This window comes from Talpa occidentalis, unplaced genomic scaffold (assembly GCF_014898055.3).
Source record: "Talpa occidentalis isolate TD23 unplaced genomic scaffold, MPIMG_talOcc4v2.1 talOcc4.2, whole genome shotgun sequence".
NCBI lineage: Eukaryota > Metazoa > Chordata > Mammalia > Eulipotyphla > Talpidae > Talpa > Talpa occidentalis.
The window spans coordinates 60,916,035-60,933,651 of NW_023602073.1; the positions used below are offsets into that span (position 1 = coordinate 60,916,035).

At 40.6% G+C, this 17,617-nt stretch overlaps 1 protein-coding gene across 4 annotated transcripts in view; it reads left to right on the top strand.

The window, feature by feature from the left end:
* The window catches only part of DNAH8 (dynein axonemal heavy chain 8), a 323,660-nt gene that overhangs the window by 224,782 nt on the left and 81,261 nt on the right, over positions 1-17,617 (top strand). For all 4 annotated transcript variants that reach the window (XM_037519635.2, XM_037519639.2, XM_037519637.2 and 1 more), the window contains exons 74-79: positions 1,591-1,746; positions 6,045-6,200; positions 7,317-7,499; positions 11,573-11,678; positions 13,321-13,573; positions 13,684-13,874. In XM_037519635.2, the coding sequence (XP_037375532.1) occupies positions 1,591-1,746; positions 6,045-6,200; positions 7,317-7,499; positions 11,573-11,678; positions 13,321-13,573; positions 13,684-13,874 (1,045 nt within the window). The remainder of the gene's footprint in view (positions 1-1,590; positions 1,747-6,044; positions 6,201-7,316; positions 7,500-11,572; positions 11,679-13,320; positions 13,574-13,683; positions 13,875-17,617) is intronic.

Here is a 17,617-nt window from a genome sequence, read left to right on the forward strand (position 1 = left end):
CTCTTGCTTTCAAATTAATGGCAATTGCACTGCTAAGAATAAAAAAGATTATGAGTTACAGCTTGCTGATGCTGAGCTCTTCTTAAAACCGTCATTATTTACATCACTTCTATTAAGTTATACTCTCAAAAATTTTTGGCAAATATAGACATTACTTCGGGCAGAAATACTGGTCTTAGCCCTCTTTTGATCATTAATTTCCTTTTTTTTTTTTTTTTTTTGGTGTCCAATAGTATAACATACTAGCACATGCCTCTATCACTGAGTAATGACATGCCCTACTACACTAACTTTCCATGCTGGGAATTTGAAGCCACTGTCAATTTTTGGTACATCTTGTATAGCTCCTGTGGAATTAAGCCCTTCTCAGGCAATTTGTATTCACAAGTAATTATCTGATTTGCAAATATATTCCCCAGTTGCCATTTCCTTAGGGAAGTCTTGCTATTATTTTCACATTCTCTGTATTTAAAAGTAAAAAAAAAAAAAGTATATTCATCTTTTCTAATTCAAACAATGTTCAGCTGGTCCATACAGGAACAGATAATGTATTGGAGATGCACTGGGCACGGCTGAGACAAAGTAGACCAGAATATTCTTTATTAATTGTGACTTTCTGAAGGTGCTAGGATGGTGGAACAAAGGTAGAGACTGATTCCCAATCAGCCTGTGTGATTTTGTTGACCATGTAGAGGCAGGCTGACTATTCCTTCTTTTTTTTTTTTTTAAGATTTATTTATTTATTTATTATATACAAGAACTGGGGTACAGGCCAGATGCACGGGAGGGTGAGAGGATTCACCAGAGACAGAGCGGGGAACAGAACAGGCAGAGTGACAAAATACACTGCTGAGGGGAGCAGCGGGCATGACAGGAGAGGTCTGTGTTGCCATGTGGGACCCTCGCCGGCCTGCCAGGATCGAACCAGCGCTGCAGAGGCTACGGATAGCTTTACAGCACAGCGCTCAACTGCCTGCGCCACCAGGGGAGGCCCTGACTATTCCTTCTTAATCTGGTCAGGAAGTATTTTTTTTTAAATGTCATTGATGAGCTCTACCAAGATCATGTCTCATCTCCCCTTGATTTCTCTGCAGTTAGCTATGCAATCCCCTATATCCCATGTAAGCAGAACCAAAGGGAAGAAAGGGGCTTATCTCCTCTGACATTTCAGTATATTCATTATTCACCTGACTCCTCCCTCCAGTCTGGATCCCACCAGGCAACCCATTGTCACTGTATTTTAAGCCCCTATATTCTCTGATTCTTCAGCAACCATACTACAAAATTCCCAAATCAGATTTAAAGTGCAGCCAATTTGCAGTATTACTCGCAAGGATGAAAATACAAAGTAAAGAATTAAACTTATTCTTGGGTTATTAGTGAAGAAAGTATTTTTAGATTATAAATTGGGTTTTTCTTTTACTGTTGATGTTATTTGGCTCACATTTATAAGTTTTGTTTTTTCCACTAGGTCTTAATGAAAACATTATGTCTAAATCTTAAATTTTTATATATATCATGGCACTTTAATCATTAATGAAAACATTTTTGTTCTCCTTAAAATGGTCATTTCCCTCTCCTATTGTTCAGATTGGCGAATGGGGGCTGCAGGGATTACCAGGAGATGATCTGTCAATTCAGAATGGCATTATTGTGACAAAGGCCACCAGATACCCACTCCTCATAGATCCACAAACTCAGGGCAAAACATGGATTAAATCAAAGGAAAAAGGAAATGACTTGCAGGTATGTACCATTTGGGACATGGGAAAGTGACCTTGAAGTCATGAAAAATTTCCCTAAATTCCCACTCTATCTGCCAGTCATAAAGATGTCACCTCTTTCATAATTGCTTTCTGACTTAAACCCTTGATTTTTGTAATAACAGTTTGGGGCAAAGACTGATTATTTTCTCTTTTGTAGTTGCTGGTGCCCTTACTCTCACCTCTGCCCATTCCCCTGGTTCTTCTGCCTGTGCCAGTGTGGGATGTGGCTTTTGTTCTGGGCCTTGGGTTTGGGCTTAGAGGAAAGCAACAAAAATAGAACTTGAGATCCTTCAGCCACGTGTTCCAGTGTGGATCAGATACTTGTACTCCAGAGCATACTAGAGGCCAGTATAGTCTTAATTTTAAAATAAGGACAGGATTCCAACATTCTCAAACCCCTTGGGGGCTCTTGTTGCCATTGATATTTTAATTCAACCACCAATAGAGACTATTCATTGTTTTCTAAACACTTCCCAGAATTCAAAGCATTCTAGCTCCAAATCTTTGCTTGAACTAGCTCTACTAACCAGAATATCTTTCTCCGCCCTGCTGCCCACTTCACTTAGATCCCAGACAAAAATTTCAAACATTCAAGATGTGTCTGTCCCCAGCTTAATATAGCCTGTCCTGAACCCTCACAATGTCTTATTTGGATTTCTGTTGTGAATTTAGAGTACATCTTGAGTTTATTCTTTGAATATTTGTCTCCTCTATTGTACTATAAACTTCTTCCTGGTCAGGTTTATAGTTTTATACTATCTTTAGATTTCCTGCACAGCTCTTTATGAATTGTGACATTTATTGCATAAAATGAATTTATCAAAGTGCATTATCATTACAGAAAAAAAATACGTGGTCATCTTGATAAATGCAAAAAAAAAAAGCGCATGGTAAATATCAAGTTCAGCAAACTAAGTCAGAGTGGCTTTATTTAGAGTGTTTATTAAAAGTCTACAACAAACACTTTTAATGCTGAAATATTGAATGACTTTCTTCTGAAATCAGGACTTTGCAGGCAAATGGACACTGCCTAGTGCTCAGGAGCAACCCCAAGACACCCCCACTTCATGGGTCTATTTACTTTGAAAACCCAGAGGAATCTTAAAAGGATTAGGGAGTATAAATGGAGGAGGAAGTGTTGAAGGAACCTTTATGAGTGCACGCATGGAGAATCCTCATCTCCCTGATCCTGGTTTTATTTCCCTGGACCCAGTTCAACTGGAACTTGTGTCCAACTTCCTCCTTCTTGCCTCCCCTAGCTGTTGAATTCCCTGCTCATCTTTTTCTCATCTTTCCTGATCTCAGCTTTGTTTCTCCATTTTGGCATTAAGCTACTTGATAGCCCTCAGCAACCTGGGCCCAGGAAACTTTTGAGGAAGCAATAGAAATAAACCAGAGATATGTCTTTGTTTTAGAAACCATCAGCTCCTGGGCTGTAAGCAAACTGAACTATGTTCTCCTTACTCATAAAACATTATTTTTCTGAATAGGCAAATGAACACATGCATACTCATGTATACCTGAATACAAAATGAAACAAAATTATTTCTTTACTTGAGAAGGAAAATAATATGAAATATGAAAAGCATAAATGAAAAACCTTTCTAGGTTTTCACTCTACCTTGGCAGCTTTGCCAAAGTTGCCTTCAGTCTATCCATAGCTCTGACTTCTGGAGAAAGAACATGTTCACCAAGTTTCCCTATAAAGAATTCACCAACACCAGAGTATCTGTGCAGATGATCCACTATGTTTGTATTTCTACCCAAGAAAGATCAAGTCATTTAAACTGAAATTATGACTGCAGTATGTTATTTCAAATTTATAAAATGGATTGAAGATTATTAACCATGATTTGCACTCAATAGACAATTTGAAAATTATTATTATTTTTAAAGATTTATTTATTTATTTATACAAGCACTGGGTACAGTCAGAAGCACAGGCGGGTGAGAGAATTCACCAGAGCCAGAGCAGGGAACAGAACAGGCAGAGAGATGAAATACACTGCTGAGGGGGCCAGCAGGCGCGGCAGGAGAGGTCTGTGTGCCCTCACTGGCAGCCGGGGATCGAACTGGTGCTGCAGGGGCTGAGGGCAGCTTCACAGCCCAGCACTCAACTGCTGTGCCACCAGGGGAGGCCCTGAAAATTATTATTTCTATACTTGGTGTATTAGTTCAGGATTCTCCAATATGTAATGAATGGGTTCCTGTGACTTTGGAGACAGGAACTGTCTGAGTCTGAAGCCTTAAACCAGGAGCACCCACGTCCATGGGCAGGTGGAGAGGGATGTTCTGGCTCAAATAGAGAAAAATTTGCCTTTCCTCTGCCTCTGTGTTCTGCTTCAGCTCTCAGTGGGTTGGATAATGCTCACCCCTGCTGGTAAGAGAGATCTCTTTACTCAGCCAGCCAATTTAAATCCTAATCTCTTCCAGAAATGCCTTTGCCAACACATTCCTAAATAATGTTTTACCAGTTCTCTGGGCATCTCCTAGGCCAGTCAAGTGGACATATAAAATCAACCATCACACTTGGGAAGGAGTTTACGAGCTGCAAAGTAGAGCAGGACATAGTTACATTGGGTTTTATTGGGAATGTGCTTCATCTTGTTTAATAAGCTAGTTAAAGTTCACTGTTTACATTTATTTACCTATGGACTCATAGTGAGGCTTTTCACAGCACAGATAAAGATGAAGTTATTCTTCCAAGGGGAACAACTTCTTTCAATGCAGAATTTTTTGTTTCAGTTATTAAGCATTTTAACCAAAACATGTTTAAAAAATCACAATTCCACATATCTTTTTTTCATGACAAGTGAGACATATATTTTTTAATTCCATTCTCCTAATCATCTGCTCTCCTGGTGGGTCTTCCTTATGTCTGAAGATCAGAACTCAGAGTAGCATGAAAGCAACCATTGAATTCATAGAGTAGCGTATAAAGAGACAGAAAATTGAGAACTGAAATTTTGGGGAGCCTTACACATAGGCAGGGAATCAGGAGAAAAGGAAGGTGAAGTCAATTAGCTCACCAGAGATCAACCAGCCTGGTCTGGTTAAGCTAATAACAGACATTGCTCTAACCACGGGGGACCCCACCAGGCATTAGAATTCTAATTTTTTTTTTTAAGGTAAGAATATGGGCCTCCCTGGTGGCTCAAGGGGTTAAGCACAGCACTGTGAAGCTAGCCACAGCCTCCACAGCACAAGTTCAATCCCCGGCCAAGCAGAGAGCTACCCACATGTGCGCAGCAGACCTCTCCTGTCTCACCTGCTGCTCCCCTCAGCAGTGCATTTCAGTCAGTCTGCCTGTTCTGTTCCCCACTCTGTCTCTGGTGAATCCTCTCACCTCCCGCACCTCTGGCCTGTACCCCAGTTCTTATATGCATAAATAAATAAATCTTTAAAAAAAGAATATAAAAAGTGAATGGATAATCTTTAGGTTAATTTTATGGAGTTTATCAATCATATTCTTCTTTTGTATCACTGTTAGAGGAAACATGGATGGAACTTGGTTTGATTTGATATATCATTTCTGACATTCTTTTTTATGGTTCAGGGATCATTTCTGACATTTCAATGTTCTTTAAAAAAAAAAAAAGATTTATTTATTTATTTATTTATACAAGAAGCAGAGTACAGGCCAGATGCGCGGGAGGGTGAGAAGATTCACTGGACACAGAGTGGGGAACAGAACAGGCAGACTGATGAAATACTCTGCTGAGGGGAGCAGCGGGCGAGACAGGAGAGGTCTGCTGCACCATGTGGGACCCTCGACGGCCAGTCGGAATCAAACCCGCGCTGCAGAGGCTGCGGACAGCTTCACAGCGCTGCGCTCAACTGCCTGCACCACCAGGGGAGGCCCTAATATTCATTTTTTATTGCTTATTCATCTCATAGGGGTCCTGAGAAGATAAGTGGATATCACAAATATGCAAGTTACTGTGCTTTCTCTGGGTGATTATAGCTATGTCACTTTAAAAGGATAATCCTTGATTGTTCTCTTCCATGTGTTGGAGCAGACGCTGGCATCTCTAAAGAAGGCCACTGATCCTCTTCTTTCCATCAGAGAGACCCTATGATACATCCAGGACTTCAACAAGTCATGACTTGCCAAATTTTGGAAATTTGATTTTTGTTTGTTGCCTTCATTTTTATAAGTAAGGCTTCCTATTCAGCCTCAAAATTCTTAGACACCTGTCCAACAAATCTCTCCTGGTTTCCACTTAGGAATAGGCATAATCTTTGTACCACTTATGTAGTAATTAACTCTATTTTTAGGTGACAACTCTGAACCATAAATATTTCCGCACACATTTAGAGGACAGCCTTTCCTTGGGCCGACCCCTTCTCATTGAGGACATTCATGAAGAGCTGGATCCAGCCCTGGATAATGTATTAGAAAAGAATTTCATTAAATCAGGCACCAATTTCAAGGTGAGCTGATGGGGGAAAAAAAGAAAAAAAAGGAAAGAACAATGGTGACATCTACTTATCTTTTTGAGCATAGCAGCAAAGGCAATTTTTCCTTTGGTGGTAGTATTTGGTACCTGGGAAAAAAATTATTTCAAACTCATTTTCAGTCTTTCTCCTTTTAAAAATAGTATACAAAAGTGACAGGAGGAGCTAGTAAGAGTAGCTATTTAGTTGACACTAAATAAGATATTAGGGGAGATGCTGTCTGGTCAATATATATTAGTGTTGACGGAAAAAAATATATATTTTAGCAACTTTGAAAAAATTGACTTTGCAAGCTGTCTATACATATATACAATAAAATTCGATTTCCTCACTGGAGAAAATGGCATTTTAATAGTCTAGAGACATTGATTTGTTCATTGTCTCTTTATTAACTTTCAATCTAAACTCATAGACTTTGCTGCAAGTTACAGCATTTTATTCCCAATAGTTGGTGATAACATGAATTGTTTTCAATATGTTTTTCTTTTAACTGGTGTCGTTCTCTACCTTTAGGGTTTTTTGGTTTTATTTCTTGATGAATCATAGCATTTCTGATTGAGTATTTTTGCTTTGGACACTTAATTTTATGAATATCAGTGAATCAATACAAATTTTCTCATTAAACAGAGATACTTACTTAGAAAAACTTTCTCCATAATGTGAATTCCCTTAGATGCCATATTTGACATGCCAAATATACTTAGATATGATTGGGAAATGCAAAAGGAAATAATACTTCCTGTAAACACAATAAATTTCCATTGTAGGTAACAATTTCCTGAAGAATGAAAAGACAGTCAAATGCTAGATGTGTCTGCATTTTCCTGTACTCAATTTTTGTTTTAGATACATTTCTTATTAATCTTCTTATAGTCATGGCCAAAAATATCTTCAGGCAGGACCACATATTCAAATTATTCTAAAGGAATGGGCTTTATTATTTAAGATTAGTGATTAAAATTTGGCAACTTTCCTTTGCAATTGTTTCAAGTTTCACAATACTGACCTTTAGTAAAGTCTTTCTAAAATTGAACCCAAATTCCTTGTCTTGTCATTCAAGCTGATTTTAATTTTATATCTGACTCAACGTAGGTGAAAGTTGGTGATAAGGAATGTGATGTCATGGATACATTTAAGCTTTATATTACCACAAAGTTAGCAAACCCCGCCTTTGCCCCTGAGATCAACGCCAAAATGTCAGTCATTGATTTTACCGTTACGATGAAAGGACTTGAAAATCAGTTACTCAGAAGAGTAATCCTAACAGAGAAACAGGTAATAATTCTCTCAAGGCAAAGAACATCTACTTATAATAAATGTTTAAAATGTATTGGGAAATTGTGAAGTATATTAACATTATCTGTGAAGAAAAATTGAGCAAACCCTATTTGCTAGCATAAATATTTCTTTTGCAGTCTCAAGCTCTGTCAAGAAATCATGTACCTCACCTTTCCTCCAACCAGACACACACACACACACACACACACACACACACCCCACTCTTTCTAATTCTATCAATAAACTTTCAGGTATGTTGGCTTTCATATCTATAATCCTATGGATATACACCTGAAACTTCAATAAGAATGATCCTCAAGAATAATAAATTGCTTTGAATGAATATTGTTATCAGTGTAATAGCTTCAACTATTACAATCTAGTAATCTTAGATTAAAGTAAATTTCATATAAAAATATAAACTAATTAAATATAATGAGAATTCTAATAAAACAAAGAACAACATAAGACTGGAAGATTTTAAGAGACTGATATAATATTAAACTAATTTTAGGTTAAAGCTCGGAAAATATTAAATGTTATGCATAAAATGCCTCACCTAAAATACGATTTTATATGTTTACATATATAAGATATATTTGCATGAAATCTGGGGAAGTATATTTACTTAAATATAATTGATCTTTTTTTGTGTGTGTGGGACCCTTGCCGGTGGCTGGGGAACAAACCGGCGCTGCAGAGGCTGCGGGCAGCCTCGCAGCCCAGCGCTCAACTGCTGTGCCACCAGGGGAGGCCCTAAATATAATTAATCTTAATATTAATTAGATTTCAAAGAAATTTAGTTTCAAGGAAATTTAGTTTCAAGATTAGAAATAATAAGACCAGAGGGGTCTCCCTGGTGGTGCATGGGGTTAAGTCTCAGCACTGTGAAGCAATCCACAGCCACTGCAGCACGAGTTCGATCCCTGGCCAGGGAGCTGACCCACATGACACAGCAGACCTCTCCTTAATTGCCCGCTGCTCCTCTCAGGAGTGTATTTCAGTGGATCTGCCTGTTCTGCTCCCCACTCTGTCTCTGGTGAATCCTCTCACCACCCCCCCCCCATATCTCTGGCCTGCACCCCAGTTCTTGTATGCATAAGCAAATAAATCTTTAAAAAATAATAATAATAAGACCAGAGAGACATAAAATGCAGGGGTGAGAAAAACAATGGCAGAAAAAGACTTGATGAAGAAAAAAAGGGAAGAGAAATGAGTAGATAGCCACAAACACAGAGGAAAGACATTCAAATAGGGGGAAAAAGGAAAGAGAAATAATACATGCTCAAGGAAACAGAGAAATTCAGGAAAATGAGAAGCAAACTCTGACTTGGTTAACAGAGGTGGTTACCTTGGGGGACAGTGCTTGAGAGGCAGTCAGCCTGGTGGTTGTGCAAAGGCCGATCCCAGTTTTGACTCTCATTAGCTGCATGATCTTAGTTTCCAACAAGCAGCCAGGGGCTTATGCAGTCCAGAACAAGAATGGTCCTACTTCCCACAGCACAGCAAGAGCATGGGCCCCTCCATTCACTGCCTTCATCACCTGCCACAAGGGGCCAACTGTTGAAAGTCCTTCCTTCCTGATGTGACTAGTCATGGTCTGTTCTGAGATGATGCCTCGCTGGTCCAGAACCCCTGTCGGGCAGGCCACGCCTCTGGCCATGGTCAGCTACCTACCATGTGTACCTTCCATGTATACCTTTCCATGTCCCCAGAGCGCCCCAGGGCCATTCTTAGGCTTTAGCTTCCTTGTCAAGAAATGTGCTCACACCCATCTTGCTAGAGAAAACTCTTAATCTGCAGGAGGGCATTCTGAGTATTTTTTTTTTTACATATTCATTACCTTACTATAAAAGATCACAATATTGTATATTGCCCATATATGAAAAATGTTTTAAAACCATTTGATGAATAGCAATGGCTAAATTGACATACCAAAACATTATTGATGCCCTTTTGCATTAAAAATAACATGTAGAGGAAGATGGCGAAAGCGTCACAAGATGGACGTTTAACCCTCCTGTCAATCCTGCCCTTTGACAAATGAACAAGTGGAGGCCAGAAGGCCATCAAAGCACATGGTCTCAGTCTTAGCCCATCAACCCACATGGATGTTCCCCTTACCCAGCCAACTGGACAGATGTCACAGTCACACTGTAAAACTCAGCAAGCACCCCCTGTGTCATGATGCTTCTTTTTCCATATCATACTGAAAAGGAAGCTGTGATTTCATTTTGTTCATGTGTGCCTATACTGCCACCCAGGGGTGACTATTTTAATGAAAGCAATTCATTAGTTATTCACCTGCAAATAAAGCCATCACCCTCCTCGGTACCCCATCACTACTGCAAGCCTGCCAGGACAGTGGCCACATACACTCATCTTAGGAGGACAAAGTATTATTAGGCTTGTCTCCACCAGTAACTAACAATGCACATTATTTGGAGTTAATAGTTCTGGGGCCTCAGTTCCCCAGATATAAAATAAAGGAGTTAAACTAAATTCACACTTCAATTTCATGAGGATGTATTGGGCTCTAATTAAAGTCTTCTCTGCAAAGTGGCCAGAAAAGCACTTTCAAGAATACAAAAAATGGGGGCCTCTCTGGTGGCGCAAGGGGTTAAGACATAGCCTATGAAGCTATCCCCAGCCACTGCAGCACGAGTTCAATTCCTGGCCGGGGAGCAACCTACATGGCGCAGCAGACCTCTCCTGACTTGCCCGCTGCTCCCCTCAACAGTGTACTTCAGTCAATCTGCCTATTCTCTTCCCCACTCTATCTCTGGTGAATCCTCTCACCCCCCATAGCTCTAGCCTGTACCCCAGTTCTTGTATGCATAAATAAAGAAATTAAAAAAAAAAAGAATACAAAAAATGAATGGGATAAGGGATAAGCCCCTGCCCTCTAGACACACAGAATTTAGTTGGAGGGAAATACGTTGCACACAGATTGCAGCGTCGGCAGCGGCAGGTGTGCAGGTGAGTGCAGTGCTTGGCTGTCAATTGATGACTTGGTTCAGGGACACTTACTGAAGGTGGTACAATTTCTGAAGCAGTTTTTCAAGAAACTTTCTCAAATAGGTAGTTGAAATACATCTTCTTTTAATATAATTCTAAGCACCATGTGTGATTCTGTATAGATCAGGAAAAAAAAATGCTATAAAGAATGTTACTAAGACTATTTCAATGTACTCTCTATTTAGCAAGAGTTTTCTACCCACATTAACTTTCCTGAATTTGAAAAGTACATTATGGTTATGTAAGAGAATGTTCCCGTTCTTAGAAGATTTGCTGAAGTTCTTAGGGGTAGAGGATTATGACTTCTGCAAATAGCTCAGCAATAATAATAACAATAATGATAAGTATTTTAGAGAGAGAGAGTAATAAAGCTAAATATTATTTGGTGAATCTAGGTGAAAAGTATATGAGAATTCATTGTACCAATATTGCAACTTTTCTGAAAGTTAGAAATATTGTTAAAAAAAATCTTAAAAAAAATACATAATTTATGTAGGAAAAGTATACCTCGTAAACATCCCTCTGGTAGAAGGAGATGCAAAATGAAGGAAAATGGATTTGTACAGGCATCTGGTGTTGCCAACCCAGCAACCTGGTGATCTAACAGGCAGGTCTCTGTCAACAGCCTCCATTTGGCTCAGGCTGCCTCTAAATTCTTGGTATTAACGCCCCATTGTTTCTACTGCCTCTGACCCCAGATCAGGTTAGCATTTCTCACAGAGGCAGTGTGGACACAGGGCCAAGGGAACGGACACTCTAATTTAAGTAGAGATCTGGGGCTAACCAGGCAAAATTATTTTAGCAGGGTATTCTCTTGTGTGTCAGTGTAAGTGCAAAGGGAACTTAACGTTAACAAGCATAATTTAAAAAATTGTCCAGAGAAACAAAACTACACATAGGTAGGTTTGACCTAATAGTAGTCATTTCTTTTGCCATTTGAAAGACCCTTTGTTTTAAACTTTTAAAAATCAATAATAAACACTGGTAAATTGAATTTGCCATAATAACTGGCAATTACAGTTCAGTTGTTATTTCTTGTTTCTTAATGACAGGAGTTAGAGTCTGAGAGAGTTAAACTTTTGGAGGATGTGACTACTAATAAGCGGAAGATGAAAGAGCTTGAAGATAACCTCCTCTATAAATTAAGTGCTACAAAAGGTACTGATATTAAGAAAGTAGTCTAATAATAGGTTCTGAACAAGGATTTCATACACGCTTTTTTAAATGCCCTCATGATTGTAGATGCTAGGAAAGAGTTGAGTTATCAATGCAGAAACCAGGGAGGCAATTTCCATCTAGACATTAAAGAGGAACTGCAGAGAGTCTGATTTTTGAATTAGCAAACAGAGCCTGAGCATTTGCGAATAACACAGTTTTGTTGATATAATTGCTCTCTCCTGAGAAAAATAAGGGCTCCCAATAGAGCTAGGTAACTCATAATAGGCTAATTTTCTTGCCCAAAAGAAACTAATGTGCCCAATCTATTCTTTTTTTTAAGTGCCTCTTTCACTTGGCATTGAAATGCAGTTACCCTACTGTTGTGATGTGTGTCATCTGTCAGAGCTCATGAGCACCCAAGGCCTGGCTCATCTCCACCTTCCTCTTAGTGGTCAGGTTTGGGTACTCCCCTGGGCAGCCAGATTTGAGCATGTACTCGCTCTGCAATATATAAAAAGAAAATTTTACCTAGGGAAAATAAAATGAACATCACTCTATTGTATAGCAAACAAATGACAGCAACCTACACTCTACCAACAACTGGCAGTCCAACAGTGCTTTAATTCTTACACTTAAAACAAAAATCTTAACTTCCCAGAAGGACCTAGTCCTTTAGGATATTGCACCTTGTTCTCACAGCAGTCTCTGAGCACAATCCTTATTTAAGGTGAGCTCAGTGCAGTCCTGAGACCTGCCCTCCCTTGCACTGCCCATCAGAATGACGCAGCTCCTGAGCATAGCCCTCCCCTGCCACCCAAAGTGTCCTTCCCTCTCTTCAAATTGAATTTATTGTCATGGACATGTTATTTCCATTAATAACAATAATGAAGTCAGTAAAACTAAAGACAAAAATTGGGATTTTTCTTTCTGGCGAGACACTGTCACTGCTCCCCCTGCTGTTAATTATACTGAGCGGCCAGACTTCTCAGGAGCAACTGTCCTAAGAAGCTGGCACATCCAGCAAAAATAGACAACAATAAATCAGAGACATCCTGCAGGGGAGGAGGAGGGAGAGGGATCAGAGGGAGGGAGGGAGGAGCACAGAGGACTGAGGTGATGGTGCATGGGTGCCTTGGGGAAGGAAATTCTATGGGACTACACCTGAGGGGGTGGGGGGAAGCAAATATTGTTTAAAAATAAAAAGAAAATTACATTTTTTAAAAAAAGCAGGCGCAGAGTGTCCTATTCAGAGGTCAGCTGGTAGCTGGTGGCATGTGGTTCCACTCACACCGTGAGGACAACGGAGGTGAAAGCTGTCACTCAGGAACAGCTGAGATGACTGGGAGTGGATGGAGACGTGATTTTTTTCTCCAGATAAATATTTGAAAAGTGATGGTCTGTGCTGCCCTTTACTAATTTTCCGGCAGAGTAGGGGTTAACCCCTCTGCAGGATGTTTAGAAGGATTCACCCACTGGGGCCGATGAGGGGCAGTTGAACTAGAAGCCTTTGGGTGTCTTCAGATTCTGCTCCCCTACCCTCTGGGCTTTGAAGAAGCAGAGTTGAAATCAACGAGATGATTTCGGGAGTGACACATCTGGCCTTGCCACTTCCGTGTCCCACAGTCTCCCCTCTGGTTCTCAGGTTCCTTGGTAGATGACGAATCCCTCATCGGTGTTCTTCGGATCACCAAGCAGACGGCAGCTGAAGTGAGTGAAAAGCTACATGTGGCTGAAGAAACAGAGATCAAGATTAACACAGCTCAGGAGGAGTTCCGGCCAGCGGCCACCCGCGGGAGCATCCTCTACTTCCTCATCACGGAGATGAGCATGGTCAACATCATGTACCAGACCTCGCTGGCCCAGTTCTTGAAGTTATTTGACCAGTCCATGGCCAGGTGGGGCCCTGCAGTGTTCCTCCCAAAGCAGGAACTGAAAAATTTTATTGGTCTTCCTATTCCCTTTAAAAATTGCATTTCACTTCTTTGGTGTTTAAAATGTCTTGCAGGTCTGAAAAATCTCCACTACCTCAAAAGAGAATTACAAATATCATTGAGTATCTGACCTATGAAGTCTTCCAGTACTCAGTCAGAGGCCTGTATGAAAACCACAAATTCCTTTTTGTGCTGCTCATGACCCTAAAGATTGATCTTCAGAGAGGAACTGTTAAACACAGGGAATTTCAGGCTCTCATAAAAGGTGAAGTGATCAGAATATATGTGTGATATGTAAAGGGTAGTGTTTTGGTATATTTTTTATATATAAACATTTTTATGATAAAGTAAGAGAAACTGGGTGCTAATGAAAGTGGAGTTCTTCATACTTTTTTTTTTTTTTCTGATTCCCATTCATTTTGTTCTGGTTACTCAACGTAACTTTTTATAGATCGGTGTTGATACCATGATTTTTTGAGTTACCTAATTAAGCTTGCCTGGTTGCCTGTGATTAGGAGACCTGAATTCTAGGGGAGGAAAAGTGATGAGCCTTCAATTGGAAGAAAGCAATTCCCTAACACAGGAGTATAATGGTTTTTAAAACTGGAAAAAAGAACACACTTGTATTTCATATTTGAAGTTAATCATATTCGTTGCTTATTTCCATGTTAAAACTATAATTGAGAATACAAAAAAAATTTTCATTTCAGTTGAGTTAAACAAGTATTTATTGAGCAAGTACTTTGTAAACCCACTTTGCTGGTGTTTGGGATACAAAAATAAAGCAAATATAGCTTTGGCAGAAATGACAGTCTCATGAGGGGGATAGAGAAAATTTTTCAAATACCTAGGAAACAAGGCAGAATTACCTAATTGTTATAAGAAAGGTAAAAAACAAAGTGTTAGCTATAAAAAGAAGGAGCAAGTAAGTGTGGTTGGTGAGATCAAGAAAAGCTTCTTGGAAACCAAGCTTTGTGGGGTAACCCATGAATTTTTTGGATTATTTGATACATGGGGAAAGTGTTCCTATCTTTTTCTTATTCTTTTTGTTCTTTGCATATAGTTTAGTTATTTTTTAATGTTTTATTTATTTATTTTTTTATATCTCTGTTAGTTTTTGAATGGTATTGATTTCTCCCCTCCCGTGTGATCCCTGTAGTTATCTCACCACCACAGCACCTGAATCATCAGCGTGGCTCCTTGTCTCTGACGATCTTTGAATATAGTTTAATCATTTCCTCTTCAAAACCGTTTTCTAGTTTCTCTTCCCTCCACCGAGAGGAAAGTGGCATTTGAAATGGACCCTGGAATATAGGTAGATATGAGATAGCATTCCGTGCTGAGACAGAAGGGCTTGAGAAAGGACATGATGGGGTATGTAAATGGTTGAGCCTTGGGGCTAAGGATGTTCTTGACCTGGTAAGAAGCAAGGAGTTGTGTAAGGTGGTGATGTGGTCCTTTAGGAACTTTTTATTGTCCTTTTTTTATTAGGGAGATTAATCTGGAAGGCATGTATGGAACTAGAGAAGAGAGGTTCAAAGGTGCCCATTGCAGTCTTCCCACCCACAGAACTGTGTTCCTGAACTAGATAAGCTCAGTGGGAACGCAGAGAAGGGCACGCAGTGAGAGGTGACGGGAGCAGAAGGGCAGCCGGCTGGCACTGAGAGCCCAGGGGGAGGTCAGAAATGAGCCTTAGATTTCCAGTTGGAATATTTCTGGTCTACTTGGATCAGAGCTCATTTGAGTGTCAGGGTGGGAATGGATGAAGAGATTTGGCGACTTAGTTCCAGCCAGGATTGGCCAAGTTTTGTGGCCATAAAAACAATCCCCAAATTTCAGTGTCTTAACACAACAAAGACATGCTTGTCATCCTCACTCTCTCCCCAGCGTGCTTGTCAGAGTCCCAGGAATCCAAATTTCTCTCCTAATTACTATGGCAGAGGAATGTGTGTATGGCAAATTGATACATACATGTCAGATTTATGCTCATATTTCATTACCAAAGCAAAACACACAAACATACAACTGCCTTTAACTTCAAAGTCAGCAAGGAAATGCAATTCCCCCAGGTGCCAGGAAGAAAGGAAACGAACTGATTTTAGTCGGCTCTCGGCAGACAGATAGAAAGGCTAGACCGAACAATTTATTTATTTATTTATTTGTTTGTTTGTTTGTTTGTTTGTTTATTTAAAGATTAAAGATTTATTTAAAGATTTATTTATTTATATAAGCACTGGGGTACAGATCAGAGGCGCAGGAGGGCGAGAGAATTCACTCAAGCAGGGCGCAGAACAGGCAGAAGGACCGAAACACACTGCTGAGGGGAGCAGCAGGCGAGACAGAAGAGATCTGCTGCACCATGTGGGAATCTCCCTGGCCAGCTGGGAATTGAACCAGTGCTGCAGAGGTTGCAGACAGCTCCACAGGGCAGCGCTCAACTGGCTGCACCACCAGGGAGGCCAGATGGAACAATTTAGAAGTCAGACAGTTGCAAAGATGGGAAATAACCACCAATAACCACCAAGCCATGGCAATGAGTGGGATCATCTAGGAGGCAAATGTTGACTGTTTCCAAATTCATGCTGCCACACAGTGGGACACCAGGTACTTTTATCCTCCACACCCCATGTGTAATTCACAGCTAGTAACCTATACCTTCTTACTCTATTAATCTCTTTCTGCTTCAGACAATGTCTTTTTCTGATCCAGGTCAGATTACTATTGTAGAAACTTTGCACAGATTTTGCATCATCTCTGAAATATCATCTTTATCTTCTTTACAAACATAAGCTTTATTTCTGATATTTCAAAGGATATCAGAGTATGTCATCTGGTTCATATGTTTCTTGGTCTGATACACCTGGAGAGGTTGGTGTCTTACTGTGTATGTAGCAGGAGGGCAGCAGGGACAGTAAAGCTAGCGCTGCACTAGGAACCAGGGACACTGACTGGGTCTCACCAGACTAGCAAGCTGACCTCATGCCTGCATGTACCCAGAGGGCAATGGTGGCATCAGCTAGGAGAGATGGACAGGCTCTACTGGGGAGTTCAGACCTCCAGGCCTGTGTTCTCTGGAATGTTTCCATGAAGTTGAGCCTGAATAGCCAAGTCTGGAAAGCTGCTTTGACTCATTTTAGTCACCTTGAAGTTCTCACTTGGTCTTGGGGTCACGTCTCCAGTGTGGTAGGACTCTGGGCTCTGGAGAGGGATGAATGTTGAAGTGCACGGAGTCCTGGCAGCACTGGGAACAAAATGGACCTTAAATCTCAGCCTTATGTCTGTGGGATATAACTTGTGCTGAGGCAGAACCTCGAGGACTGCATTGATGCTGGAGAAGCATCCTAAAAGGAGATGCCCCTGTGTTCTGCCCAGAGCCACAGCCAACATGGAAGCTGCACAGCAGCATTGGTGGCGTGGACTGTGGTTGGCCAGCAGGGATGTGGATGTCAGATGTTGAGAAGGCAGCTATAGACAGAGGCCTGCGGTTCCAACCAAGAAGCTGCAGGGCGGGGGAACTTTGCTCTGGAGATAATGAGCAGTCTTTGGGGGAGCAGGCCAGCACCCACACAGGTCAGCAGGATATGCAGGTGCTCAGCCTGCAGGGGTTGCAGCCTGGGAGAGACAAGTGGAGATTAGAGCTCAGGCATCCATTAAGATGTAATCCCACCCACCTCACCTCTCCCTACCCAGCAAACCCAGCCAGACCAGGGCTATTACCTGAAAGAGGCTGGGTGCTTTGAAAGTATGTAAGTCAGAGGAGACAGAAACAGCAACACAGAGGAGAGAGGATTTGTGAGGAGGACTAGATTTATCACAAAAAATTAAAGAAGGTTTCACATCTGGGTTGTGAGGATAGCACATCTGTGACCCCATTTCAGGAAACTGGAGAGTAAAGAAAAAACAGATTGTAAAGGACCAGGAGAGCCAGGGAGAGGAGATTGGATTTAATTTAGTTGGCAGTGGGGAACCATTGGATGTTTTATGAGCAGAAAGAAATATGAACAGCAC